The sequence below is a fragment of the Nannobrachium achirus genome, assembly GCF_963921795.1.
Source record: "Nannobrachium achirus genome assembly, chromosome: 7".
NCBI lineage: Eukaryota > Metazoa > Chordata > Actinopteri > Myctophiformes > Myctophidae > Nannobrachium > Nannobrachium achirus.
Genome location: NC_137816.1, coordinates 9,797,416 through 9,824,255, shown reverse-complemented (window position 1 = coordinate 9,824,255; position 26,840 = coordinate 9,797,416). Strand labels below are relative to the sequence as shown.

The following is a 26,840-nucleotide window of genomic DNA, read 5'->3' as shown; positions in this document are numbered from 1 at the left end:
CGTTTGTTGTCTCTGTCCAAGAGGTGGTAAATAAACCTTGCGGTTCTCCATCCGGCCACTCTACCGGCTACTCTACCCCTGAGCCACTGCCGCCCACGTTCCATATGAACCATATGGAAGTATTATGGGTCCGTCACTGATTCAATCAGATGTGTGTTTTAAGTAGCCCTTTCTGTATCACATGGTGAAGGTCACTCTGTGTCCAGGGTTAGCTACAATTATGATGTTGCGTCCATTATCTGCATATAGATTATTGCATCCAAGGAGCATTGATGAGTGCTCTTTGGATGAAAAAAGGGAGAGACCGAAAGACAAGACAGTGTGAGCGAGACTGAAATGGAGTGAATAAGAGTGACACTGATTAAATCAAAGCAAAGCTCAGAGGCTCTCACTGGAGAGTGTGAGAGGGAGAGCAAGCTGCTCTGAAGACGAATCATCTGCCGAGTGCCAACACTCTTCCTGTTTTGCAGTCAATGCCTCTCACTTCAAATCTCTCTCTCTACGTGTCTGTCTGTCTGTCTGTCTGTCTGTCTGTCTGTCTGTCTGTCTGTCTGTCTGTCTGTCTCTCTCTCTCTCTCTCTCTCTCTCTCTCTCTCTCTCTCTCTCTCTCTCTCTCTCTCTCTCTCTCTCTCTACCATGAATACATAAAGCCTTCCAAAATCTGAACGGTCAGTAGCAATTTTTATCCGTGCCAGGAGGTGAGGGATTATGTTTTCTCTCCTGTGACTCTGTCTGTCTGTCTGTAAACAGCTAATCTCAGGAACCATTGGACCGATCAGCTTGGCCCCTAATTACATTAATTAATAAAATATTGGACTATTGTATCAGGAATGCAACAAAACAAATCTCCATGAATTCAACGCATCATGGGGTGGGTAATTGAAAGAAGAAAAGTCATTTTGGGGTGATTGGAGCAATTTTATAACCCATTTTCCAAAATTGCTTTAAATGTGTCAAGTGTAATTATTGTTATTATTTCCATGGTCATCTCTGAACCTTTTCTACTTTCTTACCTTCTTCACTTTCTACTTTTTCCTAAGTAATGGCTTTGAACTTCAAAGCACTAAAGACAATAAGAGACGGTGAGAATTGTCACATTGACATCATCCACCGGTCATTATTCATTTGCTTAAAAAAACTTGGCTCTTTATTAGAGTGTTAATGTCAAAGGCAGTGATCGAGTTATACCCACAGAGCTATGGGAGCCCTATCGGCGCCGCCAGAATAGTGGCGGCGGCGAAAAAAAATCGGGTAATTGCGGATATAAAGTCGCCTAAAACGGGTACTTTCCTATATTAAATCATATTAAATCGGGTATTTCGCGGATATAAAGTCGGCTAAAACTTTTCCTTTCACAATATTAATTCGGGCTTCACATTGGCTATGTTGACAACTCCAGGCAGTCTTTTCTGTTCATATTAACTCACCATTATTGCTCAGCCTCCAGTTCCCAATTCCTCCATCTGATGATCTGAGCTCTGAGCCATCCAGCCAAAAGTTCCCGTTCTGGTAGCATAAAGTCGGCTAAAATGGGTATTTTTCTTTCTCAAAACAAGGCGGGTCGGGTTCATATTTATTTACTAAAAAAAACAATGTCACGGGCACAGGCTACAGTCTTGCTCACAAGACAGCGTTGTTTGGTTGTTTGTTGCTGTCCGAGTGTCCGCCTTCCTTTGCCGTCCGGGCCGTGGCTAGAACAGACACTCGACGCAGTGGTTCCTAGCTTATGGGGAAAGAAAGCCTGGTAGGCGAGGTTAGGGGAAAGGTAGGAAGTAGGAACCATTGCAGCGAGTGTGTTATAACCCGGACGGTAAAGGAAGACTCACACCCCACATTAAATGCGCCTGATTTATAATAATAAAATTAATAGTAGGATTAAACGGTGTGATGTCATTGTTTAGTCTTACTGTCTAACATGTTTATTTAGTATATCTAGTTAACATAAATAATATAAATTCTTCCAATGGAACATTAAAAAAAAGAAAACGAAAAAAAAAAAAAAAAACACACTTAGAAAAAAAGAGACCCCAAAGGGGGTTGTTGACTATGGGGTCCCAGACTTTAACTATGGGAGCTAAGCCCCTACTGGCTCCCACATAACTCGAACTCTGGTCAAAGGGCATTTGAGAAACGCAGCTCTTAAAATGTTAAGTTAAAATCACATTATTCATTGGCTTGGAAGATTTTTTTTTCTTTCTTTTTTTTATGGTTCTCTGCAATGGTGTTTCTAGGTGTACTGGCACCAGGGCCAGTGGTTCTCAAAAGTTCAGGGGTCCTTGAGTGGGTATTAAGAGGATATTATGCAAAATTGCTTAATTGCTTAAAAATCAGTTTAACAACATTAAACCTATTTTATACATCAGCATACAACAATGGACAGCAGGCATTTTGATGAGAGTGCCTATTGTGAATATGAACAGTGTGGAATCTGTGGATATTCCAATATCATGATGAGTGACTTGCAATTATATTCTGATTTGATTTGAGCAAAGAGGTGTACGATGATATTCATTCATTCATTCATTCATTCATTCATTCATTCATTCATTCATTCATAACTTTTATTTAAACTCTGAGTATAATTGAGGGTCAGGCCCTCATGTGCAATATAGCCAGCAATATATAACAGCAATATACACTTATATAGAGCAATATTAAAATATAAATCAGAAGACAGAATACAAGACAAATAATATTCAAGAGACAAAAACATATTAATTAAAGCAGTTACAATCTAAAACAAACGTGTTAGAAACCATTTTCTTGAATTAACCTAAAGAAGGCAATGATCAAATTTTTAAGGACTCATTCCAATAAGCTCCAGAAGTACCCCATAAGGCCCATTCCCACTGGGCCAAATAACAGATAAAAAAATCTCTTTCTCCAGATATTTTTCCATTCAAAGTGGATGGTATATACAGATAAAAAAAATATTTGCCACAGATAAAAGTATCTGTGGCAAATATCTGTAGTAGATATTTTTTTTTATCTGTATCTACCATCCACTTTGAATGGAAAAATATCTGGAGAAAGAGATTTTTTTATCTGTTATCTGGCCCAGTGGGAATGGGCCTTTATCCCTAAACCTTTTAGGCATTTTTAACTATTTTAAAAAACATTTTTGAATATTTCAAAAAACTGATCTACAAGCTCACAACGCGCCGATGTACATCGGCTATTTGAAGTATTTTAAAATGTTTTTCAAAATAGTAAAAAGAAAAAAGGCAAAGAAGTTTATAGCGATAAGGGGTAAGGCATGGATAAAGATATAGCTGAGAATCTCAACAAAAGACACTGTTGTCTACGTGACAAGAAAGAGACACTGGTGTCTACATATTGACAAGAAAGAGACAGGAGAAAGTGGAACAGTCAGCTGGGGCATTAAGTCCACTGTGGCCTCAGGGCATGCCATTTTTTGGAGGGGCACAAGACCAAACTGAGGGGCGACGACGCCCATGGCCTTCATGGCCTCCCTGAAATTCCTGCCCTGTTAGCAGCTGAGAACTGAGAAGAGACCCAACTTCTCTCCAATATGGCTGCTGTGCCATATGGCCATATCATATGGTTCATAGGGTGAAGGAGGAGGATGTGCTGAAGTTCCTGGTAGCAGGAACCCACCTGGGAGTCAACATGGACTTCAAGGTTCAGATGGAACCAGTACGTCTACAAGAGAAAAGGTGATGGTAACTCCTGGAGCTCCTCACTGGCAGGTGAAAAGAAGCAACAGGAGATTCCATGTGTATCAAAGGAGGAATGTGGTTTCAATGTCATACATCAAGGAAGGACACAAGTGAGGGAAATTAGGATTTAATTTAGAGACCTGGGAATGCAGCCATGTGTACAGAGGAGGATGCGGTTTCAATACCATCCCAGGACCTACCAGTCTAAAGACCAACCAGTAGTGGTCAGCAGTGAGAACTGGCGAGAAATAAGGGAATGCCATAATGATTAAATTAGGAATAAAACAAAACAATAAATAAGAAACATACAATGAAATCAATAGGCTAGGGAGCCAAAATAGACCAGTCAAGGGAAGTGATAACATTTGAATATCTACGCAGGGAATTGCAGGGCTAGACAAGACAAGTTAGATTGTCATTTTGTTCTTGGCATTAATAGGACAAAGAGGAAAACTAAAATCAAAAGACATTTGACAAGTTGAGAAAGGCATTAATTAACACTTGTAAAATATCACTTTCTAGCTCAGGAATTCACCCTGGAGGAGTTGGTTTAAACATCATTTTTGATGCTTTAAATGCCCAGTGAACCCTAACCCTTATTCTAAAATACACTTTACAATCATATGTATTTAAACACACTCAGTCACTCATTCACTCATTGTTACAACCAAGGAATGCCACCTTTTATAACGGATCTCCTAATTCTTGTATACAGATTCAGGACTGCATGTTGGAGGAAACCTCTGGGCTGAGGCTGACATGTGCACACAAAGCAAAGCTTTTCTGTGCACAAATCCCACACACACACACACACACACACACACACACACACACACACACACACACACACACGCACACGCACACGCACACGCGTGTGCGCACACACGCGCGCACACACACACACACACACACACACACACACACACACACGCGCATACACACACACACACACACTTTCTCTCTCTTGCTCCCTCAGTTGTGGTGAGATGATTTATAGCTAAATTCAATTGCTCTGGCATCTGAAAAATTATGAAAAGAAATTAATTAGCCTTTAGTGACCCTGCTGTCCATCTGCCTCTGGCTGTACCCTATAGAATGCCACACACACACAAATACGCACACTATATCACAGAAATACACACATACGCACATAGAACTGCACTGGCAGTTGCGGACCCAGCTTCAGTAATTCATATCTAAACAACTGTGCTTACCTGTCATATACTGTATTCAAATAAATCCCACTCGTATAGACATAATCTAACCTTACGTACAGATGTATGAATACTATATTTCACAGCTGAAAGGGTATAGGGTGTAGTGCAACTGGTGCTATGACTGGAGCAGTGGCGTCAGTTCAGAAAAAGCTAAGGTATGGCAACATGACTGGCGTCTTGCACTACCTTAGCAACAGGCATGATAAAAAAAATTAAGAAGTACATTGTATTACATTTTTATTTTTTCGGTTGTGCAGTGCAGCTAAATTAACAATAATGCATTGCACCTGTGCATGCAGCTGACCTGCGGAACCTGGGAATATACCATCGTGTCAAGATGGGGAGAATACAAGTGTGGAGAATATAATTATAATACCTTGTTAAAGTACCATTTTGTTACGTTTTGCATTTGTAGTTATTTTACTGTAATTTAGCAACACAATAACCAGAACAGATAGACAAAGAGACATTCATGGATTCATATTTAAAAGTAACTTCCCCCCCCCCCCTGGACCCAGGGTATGGCAGCTGCATACCCCTGCCATACCCAATTGACACCCCTGGACTGGAGAGAACTAAGCTCTCAGTGTATAATCCAAGTGGCTTGTTTCGCATCTGTGTCCTCACTCCTCATTACTTAAAAAACACGACGTTTTTGTGAAACATCACTATTTTTAACTCTTCTGGTGTAAACGGTCTCATGCTCGAATGACACACACACCTGGGCGAACAAGTCTGTGTGAACTCAGCTGTAGGGGACTGTAGGGATTAGGGAGAAATGCTGAATGTGATTTCTTTATGCATTAGTGCACTCACTCACTCACTCACTCACTCACTCACTCACTCACTCACACTCACTCACTCACTCACTCACTCACTCACTCACTCACTCACTCATTCACTCACTCACTCACTCACTCACTCACTCACTCACTCACTCACTCACTCACTCACTCACTCACTCACTCACTCGCTCACCCTCTATCTCAGATCCACACCCTCTATCAATAATACACATGCAGTCAGGCAAATGCCTCCCAACTTGGCTCGCTCGTAAAGGAGCTGAAATATGTACAGTAGGAGAATATCATTCCCTGCGGTCACTGGTTAGTGCATATCTTAAGACAATTACTAAATGTTTCCACCTTAGGTGCTGGCACAACACATCCGGCGTCTTTCCAGCTGGCGAGAGATCATGAACCGCATATTCTTTCCAGTTCATATGCTTGAGCTCGTATACAGCTAACTCAGTACAGACCCACACACGCACGCACGTACAGTATGAACACGTGCACGTACGTGTGTGTGTGTGCGTGCGTGCGTGCATGTATACGTGTGTCTGTTAGGCAGAGAGAGCACAAGATAAGACAAGACAAGACAGGAGTAGCCAAACTCAGCCTTACAAGGAGCATAATGGTCTGTGCATCAACCTGCTGAGCCACCAGTCACCCCCAGGCATTGCTTTTGTGTGCATTTATGCTCTGTGGCAAAATCTCGATATTCGAGGTCCCGTTGTTTCGAGGTCCCAGTAGTCTGGTTAGGGTTAGAGTTAACGGTTTAGGCTTAGCATTCACCAGCTTCAGGCAGGTTAGCATTCACCAGCGTTGGCAGGTTAGAATTCATCAGCGTCGGACTACTGGGACCTCGAAACAACGGCACCTCGGAATAGCTACGCGCCCATGTTGTGTCAAACCAGAAGCCAATAACTCTACTGCCATTAACTCTGGATACTACTGAGAACCTCTATGTCCGACTGCTGTCAATTCACTCTAATGTGTCCATCTGTCTCTCTCTCTGTCCTGCCTCTCAGATCTGAGTTTGACCTGGACTTTGACAGCTATCAGGAAGACTACTATGACAGGTAGGCCTGCTGTATTATGCGTTGGACCTCATGCATGCTTTTGGATTCTCTGTGTGACAGAGAAGTAAGTCTAAAGGAAGAGACTTAAGCATGCGCTCCATCCCTGATGTCTCCAAGCTGCCATCTAATATTTACATTCCTCTTAAAGCCGCATCCCACTTCCAAGCCCATTCACGCCCACTTCACATCCACTTCAACTCATAGGTAGAGCAGATGTCGGAGAGCAGATGTCGGTAGAACTCACGGAATACCGCCCATAACTCTATGCCGCCCGCTAATTCGCTAGCCGTCGCCATGGTGCCAGCATGGTGCCAGCCTATAGAATAAACCTTCCGCACTCCCAGGCTATGGGATCAGTGCAAGGCTATGGGATCAGTGCATGGTGAGCTACGCTACACTTCCACTGCACAGACGGAACGTTACAACACAGTCCCGGCTACAACAAGAAGAGCATCAACACATACTTTTCTTCTCCAGTGACAATGACGACCATAAGCCCAACTACAGCATGGACCGCCGGCTACCCGTGATTATATAAAAATCGAAACCAGTCAAAAAAAGGACCCGTCGCCCGCCCCGTTACCCGTGATTACATGCATTAATGTAGGCTAAATAGCCCACAGCCGTGCGTGCGTTCTATGGCATCCCACTCTATTTTCACTCCATAGTTGATCATCCCTGCACGCCGTCGCCATCGGAAAATGCTGTTATTAAGCCTATTATTAATATTATTATTTGGATAAAGTAGAACGACCTTTAAAACCAATCATAATCATTTAAAATTCTATCATGATCTGACACTGTCACGAGAGCTTGTTGCTGCTGATGCGTTCTGCCTCCGCTGATGTGTGCAGTTGTATTTGTCATAAGATGGTGTCGCGCATTGAAAATATCAGAGCTACAAGCATTCCTGGTCTTGGGTGAGGACAAAAAGCAAGTTAGTTGAGGAAGCCCTCAGTTCTGAAATCAAGCAAAGAGGTTACATATTTGGGTTGTATTCCTGACAACAAAATGACAGGTGAAAAAATTACAGTTTTTTGGGGGACAGGATTTCCTCTTTTGTCAACAAAAGTGCTCTGAAGACTCTAGCTGGAGCCCTCATTCAATGTTAATTTTGATTATGCTTCTACCTCTTGGTTCTCCAACATCCCAGTGTCACTAAAAACTAAGCTTCAGACCTCCCAAAACAAACTGATACGACTTGGCCTTAAGCCCCTTGCTTGACCCACCTAATTCCTACAAACTTTTCTAGTTTAGGATGTCTCGGGGTAGAAGACAGGGTTATGCAAATATCAATGGCCTCAGTATTTACAGTAAAATACTCAAAGGGACAGTGCCCCCAATACCCCTCATTTACTGGTTTCTTTCAAAACTGGAAAATCAGAATACCACAAGGGGGTTGCCATTTTCGTTTTATTCCTTAGTCTGTGCAGGTCAGGAGAGTTTTGTTTTTGTTGATGAGACATGTATTATTGTTTACTTTGTTGATGAATTGAATACATATAGGACCATAATGGAAACAAGTCCACAGGACTTTTTGTGTTATCCGTTTAGCTTTAATGTCTTACTCTATCATGTGCTGTTTACATTTCTGACTGATGAAGTATTCAATCAATCTATTAAAGGTAGGTTTTCCTAAAGAAAGAGTATTAGTACACATTCCAGGCTCATGGGCAGACACTTGCATACACACGTACACAGGGGCGCTGGAACTCCCAAATCCCAAGGGGAGCTGAGCCTGGAGGAGTTCATGCGTGCGGCCAAAGGCCGCACGCCGAAAAATTCACGATTTTTATCTGGTTTTGGGTTATTTTTATTACGGTTTCGGGTGCTTATTCCCCGCACAACGGTGTAACAAGGAGCTATATAGTTACTAGTTATTTTAGCACACAGTGCAACACACATACAGCACGCATGCACACACACAGTCACTCACGCACACTACAAAATCGGGTATTATATTTGTAACAGTTTTCTACTGTTTTTTATTCCCCATATACAACGGTGTTAGTTTGCAACAATGAGCCTATAGACAGTTTCTAGTTCTCAAATAAATAGACTTTGGTGTGCCATCAAAGCGGGATTTAAATTTTACTTCCCTTCTGACCGGAAGTGGCAAGGTGACCATGTGATTAGGTCACCATGTGATAATCAAATACCTTTTTTCAACATATTTTATTCCCCAAAGTCAAATACATTATTGTTTTAATATAGCTCTGTGTGTGTGTGTATATATATAGGCTTATTTAAAAAAAAAAGCACCCCACTTCCAGCGCCCCTGCACGTACATGCTTAAAAACTCATAAACTCATAAAACTCATAGGTTTGTGCTGTGTGGTCATCTTTGAGGATTCAGGCAAGAACTAAGTCTGCAATAATCAGACCACTTATAACTTAAGCCTGCGCTACTGCATCCATCCCCGGTCCTTGGATTTGAAGAGAGACAGACAGACACTCGGAGAGAGAGAGAGAGAGAGAGAGAGAGAGAGAGAGAGAGAGAGACAGAGACAGAGAGAGAGAGAGAGAGAGAGAGAGAGACAGAGAGAGATTAGATGTGATGTTCAGTGTCAACTGCTGGCTGCAGCAAGCAGGTCAGAGGCTATTAACAAAATGTCCCACATCACTGCAAAACAGAGTTGACTCTCATACATTTATGAAGTCTGCGATTCTATATTGTAATTGCTGCGGGACCGTTCTACCTCCACAGGTACTGTGAGGGCTGGAAGGTTCACACATAAATACAGTGCTCAGCACATCTGAATAAAAAGACTGTTGTCACAGCAAACGCTCTCACACACACAAACGTAGACACACATACACACACGCGCGCGTGCGCACACCTCAGGGCTTTGTCGCTTTCTGCCTTCTCACATACAAATACTGTACCTCAGTGGTCCGTTGCTCTGGGTTTACGCTGTCATTTTTTAATCGCTTTTTAGTTTTGCCTCCCTCTGCATTTTTCTTCCTTTCCTCAAGAGAAAACACTCGCCAATGATTTTCAATTTGCTTTGAGCACGGTGCATGATTATGCCCTGTGTAGTTGGCTAACTCCACTGACAGCTGTGTGTGTGTGTGTGTGTGTGTGTGTGTGTGTGTGTGTGTGTGTGTGTGTGTGTGTGTGTGTGTGTGTGTGTGTGTGTGTGTGTGTGTGTGTGTGTGTGTGTGTGTGTGTGTGTGTGTGTGTGGAGGGGGGGGGGGGGTTCTCAGTGAGTTTGTGTCTATGCAAACAGTATTTTTTTTTCTTCTCCTTTTGTGTTTGAACTTGAGAGACAGTGTATCTCCATACACATAAATAACAGCTCAGACATAGACAAAGATTCTTTTTGCTTTTTGTGTGTTCTAACACACACACACACACACACACACACACACACACACACACACACACACACACACACACACATACACACACACACACACACACACACACACACACACACACACACACACACACACACACACACACACACACACACACACACACACACACACACACGCGCACTTCTAATCCTCAAACATCTATAGTCTCTCATCGTCTGAGCCTGAGCTTCGATTCTCTGAAATGACACTTGGAGGTCTATGTAGAGACATGTCTGTTTGCCTCCACACACTCCTACAGGAATTCAAACTCCCTCAGCTCTTTGGTCTTGCACTGTCTCCCCACACAGGCAATACTCAAAGCCTCTCTTATGGTCTCATGGGAGTCTAAGGCCGCAATTACACATATTATGCGTGAGACATCTTCTCCGTATAGTTTGAGAATGAGGGGGGAAAGGGGAGGGGGAAGGGGAAGGGGGGGAGGGGGAGTTCAATTCATTTTCTATGTAAGTCACGTGGTTTCATGTCGTTGCCGTGTCTCTTGCTCAACCGAAGGCTGTCTTTTGGCCAAGAGATTTGCAAGAGACAAAAAACCACGTGACCGTCATTGAGAATGAATTGGAGCCACCCTCCCGCCCATCATTCTCAAAAGACACGGACACGATAGCTGTCGCAAATGTTTGGACGGTGCCTAACACACCTCAGTGGGTAAATCCACTTCACCCAAGCTGAGACTGAGGCTGTGTGTTTACATGGAACATCAGAGGTGCTTTTCTCTCTCCTCAGCAGTTTGCTCAGAGGCTTACTGCTCCATGCGTGGCTATCTCCTTATTGCACATGATGCTGTACCCATTCAGGAGCTGCTCGTCAACAGTGGTGTAAAGTAGTACATTGACTTAAGTAATGTACTTAAGTACAATTTTTTGGTATTTGTACTTTACTTTTATGTCACTATATTTATTCGAAAACTTAACTAGAAGAAGTGCTCTTCCGAGCACATGTCTCCACCAGGCCACGCGTCCTGGTGGTGCTATAATAGGCAAATGTAAAAAGGGTGGCATGTGTTCTTCACCAATCTTAGACCTTTCAGGGCGCCACCATGAGGCTGATTTAAACATTTTGTAGTGTAATTTCTTCCTTGGCCTTTTGCGAATGTGCGTGCACAATTTCATTGCAATTGCACGCTGTGTTTGATTTGAGGCATTTTGTTCGAAACGGATCAATCCTGCAAAGTTTGGAGGCCAATCTTAGCCAATCAGGATGGAATATTTAATATGGGACAGATCCGTCTTGATCATATGACTGTAGAGATACTGTGTACTGATTTGTGTTAATTGTGGGTAAAATCTGAAGGAGTAATATCCAAAAATATGTCTTACATAAGTTGGCCTCCTGGTGGCGCTATAAAAGGCTGATGTGAAAAATGCAAGGACATTTTTTTTCCTTGGCCCATAGGGAGTGCGCTTACAAAGTTTGAAACTGATCGGTGGAGTTATAGGTAAAACCACAAATTGGCCTGTTAAAGCGCCACCATGAGGCTGATTTAAAAAAATTGAAGTGGCATTTCTTCCTCGGCCTAGTGGGAATGTGTGTGCGCGATTTCATGTTAATTGCACTCTGCGTTTGTGATTTGAGGCATTTTGTCCAAAACGGACCAATCTTACAAACTTTGAAAGCCAATCTCAGCCAATCGGGATGGAATATGGACAATCAGACAGATCTGTGTCGATCACATGACTGTACAGAATAGATACTGTCTACCGATTTGCGTGATTTTTGGACAAAATCTGTAGGAGTGCTGGCCAAAAGGTAGTTTTGCACAAATTGGCCTCCTGGTGGCGCTAGAACAGGCCCATGTGAAAAATGTGGGGCAGAGGTTCTGAATTGGCATCCAGGGAGTGCGCTTACAAAGTTTGAAACTGATCGGTGGAGTTATAGGTAAAACCACGAATCCGCCTGTTATAGCGCCACCATGAGGCTGATTTCCGAACTTTGATGTGGCATTTCTTCCTCGTCCTAGTGGGAACGTGTGTGCGCGATTTCGTGATCATTGCACTCTGCGTTTGTGATTTGAGGCATTTTGTCCAAAATGGACCAATCTTACAAACTTTGAAAGCCTGTATTTTCAAACATTTTGTACTTTTGGTCTTTTTGTGTTTTTACCCTGCAGGCCAGGAATACATTTTTGTGTTGTTGTTACTATGTACAGGATATAGCAACACAATTGTTTTGTAATTTTTTAATAAACATTTGAAGTATTTCTGTAAACTTCAGGCTTTAGAGGGCATTTTTAGAATCTGCCCTAGTTCTAAATGGGTACACTTTCATACGTTTAAGCCCTTTGCACACAGGCGCGTTTAACCGCAAATTATATTGTCCGTTTTATCCGTGCGGTTAAACGCGCCTGTGTGCAAAGGGCTTTACTCAAGCACACTTTGAATTCCAGACTTTTACTTTTAACAGAGCATTTTATATTGCAGTATTGATACTTTTACTTAAGTAAATTATGTGAGTACTTTTTTCAACACCTGTTCGTCAACACAGTCAAATCCCCAGTGTTAATTTAACCCCGAGAGTATACAATTGTGTACAGTTACATTTGGCCAGTGATAGAGACCCCGGGTACCCATATATGGAGATCCATACACTGTATATGGAGATATGCTGTGAGAGCCCGAAAATGCTTACTCAGTTATTCGTTAGGTGAAAGTCCTTGATGTCTATGACATCTGACATCATACCCTGTTATGCCCATACATGGAGATCCCTGTCTGTAGAACCAGCCACACAGATATGGGCTGTCTTGGCCATCTGTCTTGACCATATATGGATTCTGTTAGTCTTGTATGTGGCCGATGTGGCCTCCATAAGTCCTGTTAGATATGGGCTTAATATTGATGACATCAGGGAACTCCATATATGGGCATAAAAGGAATTCTGTTAGTGTGACATCACTACACGTCTACACGTCCACTCCAGACAGACGGACACAGACAAGCTGTGCCGTTTCTCATAGTAAACTGCGACCTTCGGTCGCAAATTAACACCAAGGATTTTGCTGTGAACTAACAAACAGTTGCCACTAGTTAGCCACTGATTTGCACCAAGAATATTTTGCCATATAAATGTTTTGCTAATGAATAATTATACGTATAAGGACACATAAATATTCATAATTCTTTTAACTTGGACTCATAAATATTCATAATTTTTAACTTTATAACAGTAATAATATAACACATCATAAAGGCATTTCATAATGCCTTATGTATCATGCTATTTTTCATCATTCCTGGGCACTCACGTATATTTACTTAAAGCACACAATGACCACTCATTCTGTACGCTGCTCTCACTTGGTTCACGGTCGCTCACAAAGGCAAAAATGACACACACACACACACACACACACACACACACACACACACACACACACACACACACACACACACACACACACACACACACACCGCACGCATGCACACGCACACGCACAGACAGAATGTGTTTTATCTACCAGATAGGACACACTCTCACACAGCACAGACAAATGTAATGTCAGCATCCAAACACACAAAACACACAATGCTGTCATTTTTCTAACTCCTATCCAGTGTGAGTGTGATACAGCCTTCTGTCACCATCCCTTCAAGCCTGACTGAGAGTTTGTGATTTGCCCTGACAGAAGCAATTAGATTCAGTGGAAGATAGGGATATGAGCTGTCCACAGGAGGCAAGGGAGAGAGAATGAGGGATGAGAACTGAGGAATTGAATTAGATAAAGAACAAAGACAGTAGAGCGTGGTGTACTGTATTTATGCTTCAAACGACTGAACTTTCCTTACTCGTTTTCCTGCATTCTCAGGTCGTTCCCTCACTTACCTATAATTGTCTCCACCAGCCGAAGGCATGGGGGAGAGTATGTTTTCCCCTCCGTCCGTCCATCCGTCCGTCCGTCCGTGCGTCCGTGCGTCCGTGCGTCCTCGCAGTTTGTGAGCACCTAATCTCAGTCGCCGTTGGCACGGTCGCTGCCAAAGTGAGCACACACATTCCCTCTATAGTCATGTGATCAAGTCTGATCAAACAAATGCTACCCTTTTCACATTGGCCTGTTATAGCTCCACCATTAGGTAGACTTTAGCAAAACACATTTTTGGAACACAATGCTTCAAATCATGCATGCAGCGTCCGATTGCCATGAAAGATCTAAGGTGAAGAACATATGCCACACTTTTTACATTGGCCTATTATACAGTAGCACCACCAGGACGCACGGCCTGGTGGAGACCTGTGCTCGGAAGAGCACTGCTTCTAGTTTCCATTCTGTTATCACCTCTTTTATGTATTGCCAACGTACCCTGTTTAAATATTCCATTCAGATCTCTAGGGTATTACTGTAGTTGTCACTCATTTCAACTTGCATTGTGTGTGTAACGCCTGGGATTCAAACCCAGCGTGGAAGTCCAATATCTTAACCACTAGACCAAAGGGATATCCCTAAGGACTAGGAGAGATATTAGACTTTAAGACATGAGGCTGAGGCATTGAGTCACTCTCACCCCTCCCCCCCCACCCACCCCCTTTAGACCTCCTCCCAGGGAAACCTGATGTGTGTGTGTTGCTGTAAACAATTGGTTGACGATACTGTACATAAAAGAGTGCATTCACATAAACAAATGGAATCATGTGAATCTATGAATCCATATGGTGACGGCGGGCTCCACGTGGATCACAGACTTCATTTTGCCAGCCTGTGACGTCCGTCCGTCATCTATTACTGCATGTCAGTTGTCTATGACAAGCCCCATTCCATTATAAACTTATAGGTACAAAACATGAGGAAAAACATTAGGCGCGTAGCGATATTACGATGTCCCATTAGTCTGACGCTGGTGAATGCTAACCTGGTGAACACTAACCTCAGTAAAACTATGCCTAAACCTAACCCTAACGCTAAACCTAACCCTAACCCTTAGTCGGACAAATGGTACGTAGGAATATCGAGATTTCCCCACTTCTGTCACCTACTGGCGGCCTGCACAAGAAACTTGGCACTGGTCGGTCCAGCGGCCTGCAAGATTAGCAGACACTCCAGACAGACATTCTGCAAGAGCCTCTTGCATATGCATTAAAAATTAAAATCATTCCAAACACCCTGCAGTATACTATATGAAAACGCTTGCAGGATAGGATACTTGTTTAAATTCAGAACGGGTACACATTATTGAGTATCATTATTTTATGCTTTAACTATAACGAAAAATAGCAGATATACAAGCTTGTAGATCTGCTATTTTTTTTAAATTGTGAAAATTTGAATTTTGAACCGATTCTGTAATTAAGTGTCTTTTGAATCCTTCTAAGATTTTTTGAAAAACCTGTGTTTCTATGTCAGCAATCTGGCTTAGCCATCGTCATAGAAAAGGTCCTTTTCACTTAACTGGAGCTCAATTAGTCTGTTCTTGAGTGACTACTATGTCAGTGGTTCTCAAACCTTTTCATGTGAAGGACCCCCAAAATGATATGTATTTGGCCACGGACCCCCCATCTCAAAATATTTAGTTCCAAGGTCCCCCCAGAAGCAAAATTTGAGTTAGGCCTACAAACGTTCGCTTTAAAAATACATATATTCAAAGATTTGCACCCATTTTCACGACTTTTTCAAAAATAGCAGATCTACAAGCTTGCAGCGCGGCACTCGGTGCCGCGCTGTGAGCTTGTATATCTGCTATTTTTCACTGGTTACAGCATTCAATAATTCTAGGCCTAAATGGGTTAACAAACATGTCTTGCCATTCTAGGGTGTATGACTACCAGCGTGTGCCCGCATCCTCGCCTGCTCTTTCCCAAGGACCCAGCCTGGCCAAGCGCTCGCGCTCCTCATCTTCCTTCTCCTCTGGCCACAGACGCAGCCGAGACAGAGCTCACGCCAAGAGCTCCAGAGCCCACTCCACCAGCACAACCACGGCCAAGTGTGAGCAGCCGACAGAGGCTCTGATTTAGATGTGTTTGCCTTGAATTATATTCTCAACTGATGCACGCAGTGGTGCTTTGGGATTTTCTTTTCCGGGCGGACGGTAATTTATTGACGTCACGTGCACGCGCCTCTAGAGGCTATTTAGATAGAAAGAATGACAGCAGATCTAATGGTGGGAAAACAATAGTTTTCTAGTCTTAATTACATTTGCATTGTTACTTAAGATGTTATGTTCTACTTTCTTGTAATTCATTTAGAAAATACAGCGCTGCAGTAGGCTAGAGAAACAAAGTTTGCCTTGAACGAATCTCAATGCACGCGTTTACACGGTCGTGCACCGTTGATCGGTGCCGTCTGTGCGTCCGTGTGGGAATTTTCCGACCACACGGCGTCCGGTCGCGTCCGGCCTCCAAAGCGCTACTGGATGCACGCGCACCTTCAGGTCAAGTCATGTCAATATTATCATTGACACATTATTGCACATTTAATACCAGGTAAACTCGATGTCATTCACATTGACAAATAACAAATAAATATCCTCAAACATGGTATAGTGTACAGACTACATCTAACCAAAGGCATGGGAACATAATATGGTCTTACAAAAATGACAGAGTTGTAGCAGATCCTGATGAGCTGGGAGTTATTATTGGTTTACAGAGTTAATTTAATGAGCAGGATAGGCTACAGCTGAATTAGGAGCTAAACCATTTTAAAACCTTGTAAATACTATGTTTTAAATCAATTCAAAGTATAATGTGTCACATAAAAGGGGCATTGCCGTACTCTAAAGAACTGTTGGAGACAAATGCAATGTAACCACATGCACACTACAGCATCAAACATCTACACTACAGCCAATGAAGAGCATAGAGCTTGCTACGATTCTGGGCTACAGGCAGGGTTACTTTGCTTCACTATATTTTTTGTGTTGCCCGCTAGAAGAGGCATTAGGCTACAACCACTAAGATAATAAGAAAATAAGAGTTCATATTCATATCGAGTGATTGCCCACAATCATCGAATTGTGTACGGTAGAATGTCATTTAAAGCTCTCCCTGAGATCTTGCTGTTATTGTAATTGTCCACTCTGCCTTTGCAGTGCGTATGGAGGAGCTGCAGGTGATTAAGAAGGAACTGACTTTGATAAAGACACAGATCGATGGCCTACTCGACAGTCTGGATAGGATGGACACACAAAGGAATGACCACAGAGGTGAGTCCACATGCAGGAAGGCTGGCGTGAGAGTCAATAATTTGTTATTTATGAGAACAAGGAGCATTGTGAAGGCGTGGAGTGGAGAGATCACTGTTTATGTGTGGTTGGTCTGGGTGGCTGACTGTGTGTGGAACATGCTGAACACAGACTGAGATTTGAGAACAATGTCAGCAATGCCTTTGAAAGAGCTGCTGCTGCTACCCTCGTGTGGCCATTTGGATGCATTACTGCCGAGGTGTCTTCCATTAAAGGTCCACTCCCCAGTTAGGCTCTAGTCTACGATTTATTGGTGCCTTGTTTTTAGGGACGTCACTGGTGATGTGCAGGTATTGTTAAATACAAACATATTACTGTAGTCTGTAGCCCAATGTAAAAGGAGGAAGGAAAACAATTCTCACTCCACAAATAAATGCCTTTAGTCAGCTATTATATACAGTGGATTCAAGCCAGTTAGGCAGATAACTGCTAATTGATTTAACTATCTGTCTGAAAGTTGTAGTATAGAGAAGCTACACTGCTTTTCCTTGTGTCACATGCCATGGGTATGGAATTTCACACATGCACAGAAAATGGCAGCCTATAGTATCATGATGAAAAAGATAACATTACATAAAGTATTATGCTTCTGTATTGGTAACATGTTAGCTGTTGCCTTTGCTAAACAATTATTGCATGGACTATTAAGTTATCACCACAGCAAAAAGCCAAATGTGCTGCTCTCTGTGTCAAGTCCAACTGTGTCCCTCCCTTTCACACATGCCCAACAGTCTGCACCAGCCAAACTAATCATAGTTAGAATTCAGACACCTAAAATGGGTCTAAAAATAAAACCAAAACACAGGGTATCAAGAGGCTGTTGGGTATACTTTCAAGGTGTGTGTGTGTGTGTGTGTGTGTGTGTGTGTGTGTGTGTGTGTGTGTGTGTGTGTGTGTGTGTGTGTGTGTCTGTGTGTGTGTGTGTGTGTGTGTGTGTGTGTGTGTGTGTGTGTGTGTGTGTGTGTGTGTGTGTGTGTGCGTGGGCAACTGTGCATGCACGTGTGTGTTTTCGAGTTCTTACACACTATCAATGTCCTGGATCAATTGATAGCTTCATATTAATTGATCCCAGTCTTCCCCTGCCCTTCTCTTTCTACCATTTACTGTATCTGACTTCCGTCTCCCCATCCCTATCTACTCATCTATAACCTCTCTCATTTTCTGCCTGTCACAGATATACTCACACGCTTTTCAGTCTTTGAGCTACCACAAATCCATATTTGAATTTATGTAACATAATGTCATGCGTTATGTCACAGGGTCTCCTTTGAGGGAGGACAGCCCGAGTGGTTCACCGTATCCTGACAGCAGCCCAGAACATTTCCTCCCCCCTCTCTCCCCAGCCAGTTCTCGCCATCGCATCCAGAGAGAGAGCCCTGAACTGGGCGAGGCCACAGACGACGACCATCACACGGTAAATTGACCTCCTGAATGTTGTAGAATTGATTGGCTCTGTTCTCATTCACGTCATGCACGTCTTGCATAATCACTGTGATTTAATGGTTGCACGCGTCAATGAATATGAAACATATTATTGGTTGCTAACATCAGATAAAAACATATTTTATATACATAACTGTCATAACAGCATTATGAACATCTATAAATGAAAACATTCCATCGGAGTGTCATAAATGAAAAGCAAGAAAGAGAATAAAATAGTATAATACCAGTAAAGTTATTGAAAATACTTCAAGTTAATGTAGTATGTCACACTAATAAGATAACAAAAAAGGACAAAGGTTACTGTGTGCATAGCACCAGAGATAGACATCGGACAATTGCTAAAATGTACTATTGTGAAATCAATGTGTGCTTACAACACGAAAGTGTACTTAATTATTTTAGACTTTGGGGAGTTATTAAACAATTTTCACCTTCAACTCTCCCTCTGACTGCCTGTCTGCCTGTCTGTCTGTCTGTCTGTCTGTCTGTCTGTCTGTCTGTCTGTCTGTCTGTCTGTCTGTCTGTCTGCCTGTCTGTCTGCCTGCCTGTCTGCCTGTCTGTCTGTCTGTCTGTCTGTCTGTCTGTCTGTCTGTCTGTCTGTCTGTCTGTCTGTCTGTCTCTTTCACAGATGAGTAACCACAGCTCTGACCTTGAAGATGAAATGTGAGGATGAAATAGGAGAAGAGATTAATTGAGTGCCACTCATAGAGGAAGAGAGAAACAGTCCCCATACTGATCCAACATCCATATCAGCATCTCTACTCCCTGCCATAATGTTTATATACCACAATATCATTATCATAGCCTGTAGCACACCCCTTACAGCTTTCCTGTTTCTACTTCTTTTCTGTGTGTGTGTGTGTGTGTGTGTGTGTGTGTGTGTGTGTGTGTGTGTGTGTGTGTGTGTGTGTGTGTGTGTGTGTGTGTGTGTGTGTGTGTGTGTGTATTTTCTTCTTATTATTTTTTTCATTCACAATACTAGACAGACAGTAAATAGGCTATATGTGACAGCTAAAACAGGTTAAAACGTGTGGAATACACCAATATTAATTGCATTGCTATGGCTTTGCCTCTCATTTTCACAACAGAACACTACTAGTGGTTGTGGCTCTGCTATTTCCCTGCAGGAAAGGGAGGTCATACACCACATTAACATTTAATATGATTACATTTGGTCTGTTTCAATAAAGAGATGTGTGAGCTATGCAAGGCATATTTAATCTGAAAGGAAATCATAAGGAAAACAGAAAAGTAGTAAAATATGGGCTTTTGAAGATCATGTTAACCGCTGACTAGCCTGTTGCCATTTTGAAACAAAGTGCAGTGACTTGAATCTTGTTTAGAAAGAGGGAGAATAAAAAATACTGGTGTTCATAAAAAACCTAGCTATTGTAATGAAATACCAGTTACTTTTTAAGAGAGTTTTCCAATAATGACAGGGTATTTCAGAATCTACTAGAAATTCAGTTTCTTTTCAAAAATAATTTGTGACCTTCACAGATCCCATAGTAGTGATCCTAGTCATTCAGTAGTGAAGTAAGTTATTTTAAGTGTACATGTGAGTGTGTAGACTATTCTTATGTTGACCTTGGACAGCTCAGAAACATATTACACACGTTATCATCTTCGGCTTTTGATATGAAGTCTTCTTTTTGCCCTTTCCTTGTCTCTTCCACTATGTTCTGGTACTTTAAGCGGGGGAGATGCCGAGGTCAAAGTGTTATATTGTGTATTATTGTAAACTTTCCTGTAACTGGTCAGCTGTCTGGTTTTTACCTTGCATTTTGTTTTGGGGTTTGTTATTGGTTCCTTTTTTTAAGAGACACATTTTTTTATTACAATATTGTAATGCTGTTAGATAATTTTGGTTTCGCATTAATAAGAAAAGTTAAATGGAAGCACTCAATGTCATTGTAGTAAAGGTATTTTCATAATGACTACAAATGCCTGGGGAGTGTTCTTTGCAGCATAGCTACACTGAGATCTGAGCATCTGTGGCTGACAGTCACCTGTAATTAATGCAGTTTCCCGTGCTGACAATCAGGCATAGACTATGTAGTTTTTGCTGTAGTCAGCCATAATGTGGTCCATCCACCCGAGAGAGAGAAAGAGAGCTGGTGACAGAGGACCAGCTGGGTTCTCCAGTCACATCATGATCCACACTGCTGCAAATGACCTGAGAACACAGACAGAGAAAAGTGGGCAAGTTTGTCAAGAGAGTGATAGAAAAAGTCTCCTCCAAATTACCCAAAGTAAAGGTTCACATCTCTACCCTGCTACCCAGATGGGACTTGCACCCTGGAACAGCACATCCTGAAAGCAACAGTCCCCACTTTTGCAAAGAATCTGAAGGACGCCAAACTTGACCGCACACCGAGCAGTGTATACATTCTACAGTGGCAACAGAGAGACGAATACCCCACCCAGACCAACATCCAGAGGACCTGCCACACCGAGAGAGCAGAAGATTCCCTGCTACACCCAGAAGACACCCTGCTGCAGCCAGAGAACCGTTTGTGACACATAAATACAAATGATCATGTTTCATCGGCCAAGCACCCATGGAAGGCAGGAAACTTCCAGTACGTGGGCCACTTTGCAAACAGTTATACGGTACTCAGGATGAGCTATACTGTACATTGGGGCCAGGGGTGTCCCACCAAATTCTGGGTCCTGGGTACAAGGATTCACCACGGGCCCCCCATGAATGTTCTTCATAGGGGGAGGGGGTTTAACCTATTTAGACTTGGAACACATTGATATGCATTATTTTGTGTTTTAACTATTGAAAAATAGCAGATATACAAGCTCAGAGCGCGGCACTCTTGTAGATCTGCTATTTTTGAAAAAAATTGAAAGTTTGTGGAAGTCTTTGAATATTTCAAATCCTTCTAAGGTTTTTTTGAAAAATTATATGTGTTTGGCCACGGGTGCTTAAAAAATACATATATTCAAAGATTTGCAAACATTTTCACGACTTCACAAAAATAGCAGATCTCGCAGCGCGGCACTCAGTGCCACGCTGTGAGCTTGTATATCTACTATTTTTCAATAGCTAAAGTATAAAATAATTAAGGCCCCTCCACCTTGGGCCCTAGTAACTCAGTCCCACTTCCCCCCTTGTGACGCCCCTAATTGGGGCTCAAAAAGATTTTGGGCTGAATGGAAAGTAACAACAAAGTGTCACATGCTGTGCATCCGATGAGCATAACATAATTTAATATTCAATGTTGGGGACAATCATACAGGTGAGTTATTACAATGTGTTAATACTGTGGTTAAAACTTTTAATTTATTATCCATGGATAACTTAAAGGGATAGTTCACCCCCAAAATAACTTTTTTCTATAGTGCAATCAATTACTCGCCCCACAGAGACTTAAATTCATGGAACCAGACTATAGTACTTGTCCGACTTATTCCATCCATCCATCCATCCATCCATTCATCTTCCTGAGCCTCCCAGATAAAACTTTATTTTGCCACGCTACTCCTCCCACAGTTTTGATGGCACGCACTTGGGCCAAATGTCAAATGGACTGACTTCACGGCAACCACATTTGCAATTTCCAAATCCATCTTTCTTTCTTTTTATTGCAAGCCAATAATTTGATGACCAGCAGTGGTTCCCTATGGAGACACAAATAGCCTGCCTTGTTCGCTATTTAGACACAAAGAGTCTCCTGAAATTATATATCAAATTAAATATCCATGAAGTCTCCATGGGGTGAGTAATCGATAGAATTTTTTAAATTTTGGTACACATTCCCCCTCCCATTGGTGTAATTTGTATTGAGGATACTAGGCTTATGAGGGGGCACGGTGGCGCAGTTGATAGCGCTGTCGCCTCACAGCTAGAATGTCCCGGGTTTGATTCCAGCCGGGGGACACTGTGGGTGCTGGGGCCGTGTTTCCTCCTCCGCATCATCAGCGCCCATATCCTAGGTGGGGTTAGCGAAAGGGCCTTTCTGTGTGGAGTTTGCATGTCTCCCCGTTTCTCCTAGGGTAGATACCCTCACAAAAACATGCAGTAATCCTGGTTTCTATACTGCCTCCCCCTGGCCAGCTGGGGCTTCCCAGGCGTGGCAGAGGGAGAGCGGAAACCAGGATTACAGGTTAGGCAATTGGCACTGGGTGAAAATATGGGTTACAAAATTGTGGGATAAAAATGATATAAAAGAAAAAGAGGATAGGCTTATGTATAGGCTCTTAATTATACAATTATTATTATAGTCCTGTGCCTAGGGGGTGTGCATGTGTGCACAGTATCTAAGGGATTGAATGTAGGAGCATCAGAAGTAATGCTGGAGTGCCCGTTGGGCAGATCTTTATGTCCATATATGGTGTTCCATGTTGGAGTGTCCGATGGGCAGATCTTTATGCCCATACATGGTGTTCCATGTCCAGGCCAGTCTATGATGTTGATGATGATCAGAGTATGACGTCAGAGTAGCATGCAGACAGACGGGTTACCATGGTGGCGAAACTGTGTAGTATCAGTGATGCAGATGGTCAGACGGACAGACAGACATTCGCAAAAGTATTAGTTAGATATTGCATGAAAAACTGTTGCGATGTAAATGTACCATAATAATTAGAAACTGCTGAAACATTGTGCTTCTCACAGCACAGATTCTGTCCCAGAGGTTACATAGCCTGTAGAATCTGAGGTCATTGCCACAGCAGTCAAATTTGCTAAGTCTAAAGCCTCGGTTGTAGCCGCGGTGTAGTTTTCTAGCTAAAAATGAATAACAAAGTCTAGGTGATAGCTAGAAAACTACACCACTGTGAGGTGATAGCTCTTCACCTTGGACTATGATAGAGGCTTTAGGCAACATAATGAAAGAAAAATGACTACTAAATTACTTTGGTATATATGACATTATCAGCTAAAAGCATCTCTGTCTCACAGTTTCAATTTATTGTGTTAATTCATTCAGTATATTAAAACTTTTTTGAATGGGTGACAAAGGGGTGACTTGCACAACCGTTGCGCAACAACCAAACAGATAAGCTGAAGTCCCTTCCATCATGTGGCACAGCAGATGACCCGAGACCCTGTGAAAGGATAGTGAGGAAAATCTACAACTGGTTTGAGTTTCAATCATTTGTACACATGAGTTTTGAAAGGCTACAACGTTTAAAGGGTCACATTCTGGCAGAAAATAAGGTAAGCATGGCTAAATGTAACAATATGCTAGGTCAATAGATAGGTCTATCCATATAGCTATGTGTGTGTGTAGTGTACTGTATACGGATACGCTAAAGTGAGGCTGCTTGTGTGACAGCTGAGAGAAGCAGAGTAAAGCAGAGAGAGGAGCGTTGAGTGGTAGTAGATGAAAATGTACATCAATATAATTTAACCTGCTTTAAAGCTCAAAGCCCATTGCAAGGTGTTTTACATATACAGCAAGTGGTTTACAGCATAACAGACTAATATTTATTGTGTTCCTTTGTGAAGCCACTGAAACTATTTATGTTTGTCACATTTCTATTTCTTTTTAGCCCTATATATACAGTGGCAGGGCTCTAATGTCAGTTGTTCGGTCGTCGGTCAGAATATCTGAACAATTGTATAGGAATTGCCATGGAGCTTAAAGCTATACTGTGTAAGATTCTCAACTAGTGGTCAGTAGCCCTATAGCAAACCGCGGTCGCGTTCGCGTCTTTCGCCCGTTTTTCGTACCTTCACACCCCCGCGTCTGCCTCCACAACGCCGAGAGCTATCTTTGGAGGGGTCCCTGGTTCCTGTGCGTTCAGGCATTCCGGAGAAACGGACTACTTCACCCTGCCTGGTAGGCGAGATTACCTTTTGAGTAAAGAGACACACGGGCGACTACAAATATGGCGACCCCACTTCAAGATGCGCTGTGATTGGCCGGTAGTGTACCATGTGTGCATGATCGGCGATGTGATTGGGCAACGTATACACAACGTATACAGATGATGCAGATTACGTCAATTTTGCGCGAAATCCGGTCCACGGCCAGGATCATAGAAAACATATAAAGAGAAGGCTTCAGAAGCTGAAAATAACGGAGTGGGTGTTCTAAAACTTTAGCGATTTAACAGTTAGGACAATTTTAAGATTTGTTTTATAAAAAAAGTTACATGGTACAACTTTAATGCACTTTATACCCCAGACCCTATACTGATTTTGTTGACTTGTGGCTTTCCTCTATAGTGTATGGGTGTCCAAAGTAGGGCCTGGGGTCCAAATGCGGCCCGAGGACAAATTTTATATGGCCCGCGGCTTGTGTGTGTGTGTGTGTGTGTGTGTGTGTGTGTGTGTGTGTGTGTGTGTGTGTGTGTGTGTGTGTGTGTGTGTGTGTGTGTGTGTTGTGTGTGGAAGGAAGGGGGGTCTCAGGTTCCTTCCTATGGTAACCTTGACAAATAAAGGTCTTAGTTCCTTATAATGAATTGCATGGTAATAAAGTAGATCATTTTACAGTTTTAGCCTATAACATGTTTGTACAAGACAACATGTTCCCATATTATGCCCTCTCATTAATATTATCAGGTTGCAGCAACGTTTTGTTCAATTGTCTGTTTATACTACTTCGGTGCTGTTCTCATTGTTGATTTCTATAGACTATGGAAGTAGCAGTGCCAGGCAGTCCTCTTACCACCCATGTCTTGAACACTGGAATGGGGATCCCTGGGTCAAACATGGGCCTGAGTCTTCATCAGCTAGACCCTTCCAATGAAGTCTGGAATCTGATCACAAAAGGGTAACACCTAAACATGTGTAAAATACATTACCACGCTCTATAAAGAGTTATTGTATTATTATTATTATTATGATCATAGGTCAACTAATGCTGATGGACGTTGCCCAGGACTTATCACCAGAGAAAGGTTCACAGCTGGTGTCTACAAGATGCGCTTTGAGACTGGTCAATACTGGGAGGGCCTGGGAGAGCACTGTTTCTATCCATATGTTGAGGTGAGCAATGCTTCAGGTTGTTATTGTCTTACACATAAACATTTTTATTGACTTAATTCTTCAGTCCTCCAAGATTTGATTTCAGAACAGAATTCATGATTATGTGCTTTGGTTGGGCAAAAGATTGTATGTACTCTTCTGTGTGCACAAAGGAAATCAATGTTACTGTATTTAGTAGTGACTGTCTTTTTGCTCATGAGGACCTTTTCTCCTCTTGTTGCAGGTTGTCTTCACCATAACTGACCCCAGTCAGAAGTTCCATGTTCCTCTGCTCCTCAGTTGTTTCTCTTACAGTACATATAGAGGGAGCTAATGATCTTACTGTACAAAAAGGGAGATAAAGTTCTTACAGTAGACTAGGCCTACAAATAGGCCTATATTATGTTGAAGATCAAGTGTGATGATGGTCTTTTGAAGGCAGCCTTCAAGCAGCATAGCTGTCACTCAAAAATAAACAGCAGAGTTGTGCCTGGATGCAATGTATTAAAAGCTCTTAGTTTTTGTTGTATTGTAGGCTACAGTATATGAGATGGTTATGTTATTATCATGTTATTATACATTGAATGTTAAAGTGCAATTAGTACAATGTATATAGGCCTACTGTAATAACATGAAGTATTATTATTGCTGTAATTAACAAATATAAATAGGCTGATTTGAAAACAATATAAATTGTCCCCCTTGATTATGAGTAGTCTAACTATATAAACAAATAAAAACAGTGATACTTGAACCGATTAATAGCCTGACCTGTCTTGCATAACATACCATATTGCTTTCTTGGGTTTATCCTTTTAGCATACTTTTGTCAGAAACTGTATCTCTGTGCATTTTTGGATCAATCAGTCAATCAATCAATTAATCAATCAATCAATCAATCAATCAATCAATCAATCAATCAATCAATCAATCGAACATTATGATGAGCCAGGCCTTTTCCTTAGGTTTTCTTGAGCACAGTTAGTTAAAATATGCATTGAATTTTAATGAATAACATGATTCACCCTTTGAGTTATATTCTAATGTGTAGAATATTTTCATAATGAAATTGAAAACGAATAAACTAAAACAGATGATGCTGTGTGTGTGATCCAAGCTCTGTGCTCGATTGCTTTACATTTTCTGGCGTTGATTGCACTC

General features: G+C 42.1%; 2 protein-coding genes across 2 annotated transcripts in view; both read left to right on the top strand.

The window, feature by feature from the left end:
• The window catches only part of LOC308288461 (uncharacterized protein), a gene marked incomplete at both ends in the record, with an annotated part of 59,970 nt that extends 40,549 nt beyond the window's left edge, over positions 1–19,421 (top strand). The window contains 5 exons of the mRNA XM_080729904.1: positions 6,708–6,758; positions 15,878–16,050; positions 17,156–17,269; positions 18,568–18,722; positions 19,383–19,421. Of these exons, the coding sequence (XP_080586030.1) occupies positions 6,708–6,758; positions 15,878–16,050; positions 17,156–17,269; positions 18,568–18,722; positions 19,383–19,421 (532 nt within the window). The remainder of the gene's footprint in view (positions 1–6,707; positions 6,759–15,877; positions 16,051–17,155; positions 17,270–18,567; positions 18,723–19,382) is intronic.
• Positions 19,422–23,799: 4,378 nt separating this feature from the next.
• uraha (urate (5-hydroxyiso-) hydrolase a) lies at positions 23,800–26,777 on the top strand. The gene is made up of 4 exons (XM_080730762.1): positions 23,800–23,924; positions 25,346–25,485; positions 25,565–25,700; positions 25,924–26,777. The coding sequence occupies exons 1-4, from the start codon at positions 23,871–23,873 to the stop codon at positions 26,011–26,013; spliced, it is 420 nt and encodes a 139-aa protein (XP_080586888.1). The 5' UTR covers positions 23,800–23,870; the 3' UTR covers positions 26,014–26,777.
• Positions 26,778–26,840: the final 63 nt, after the last annotated feature.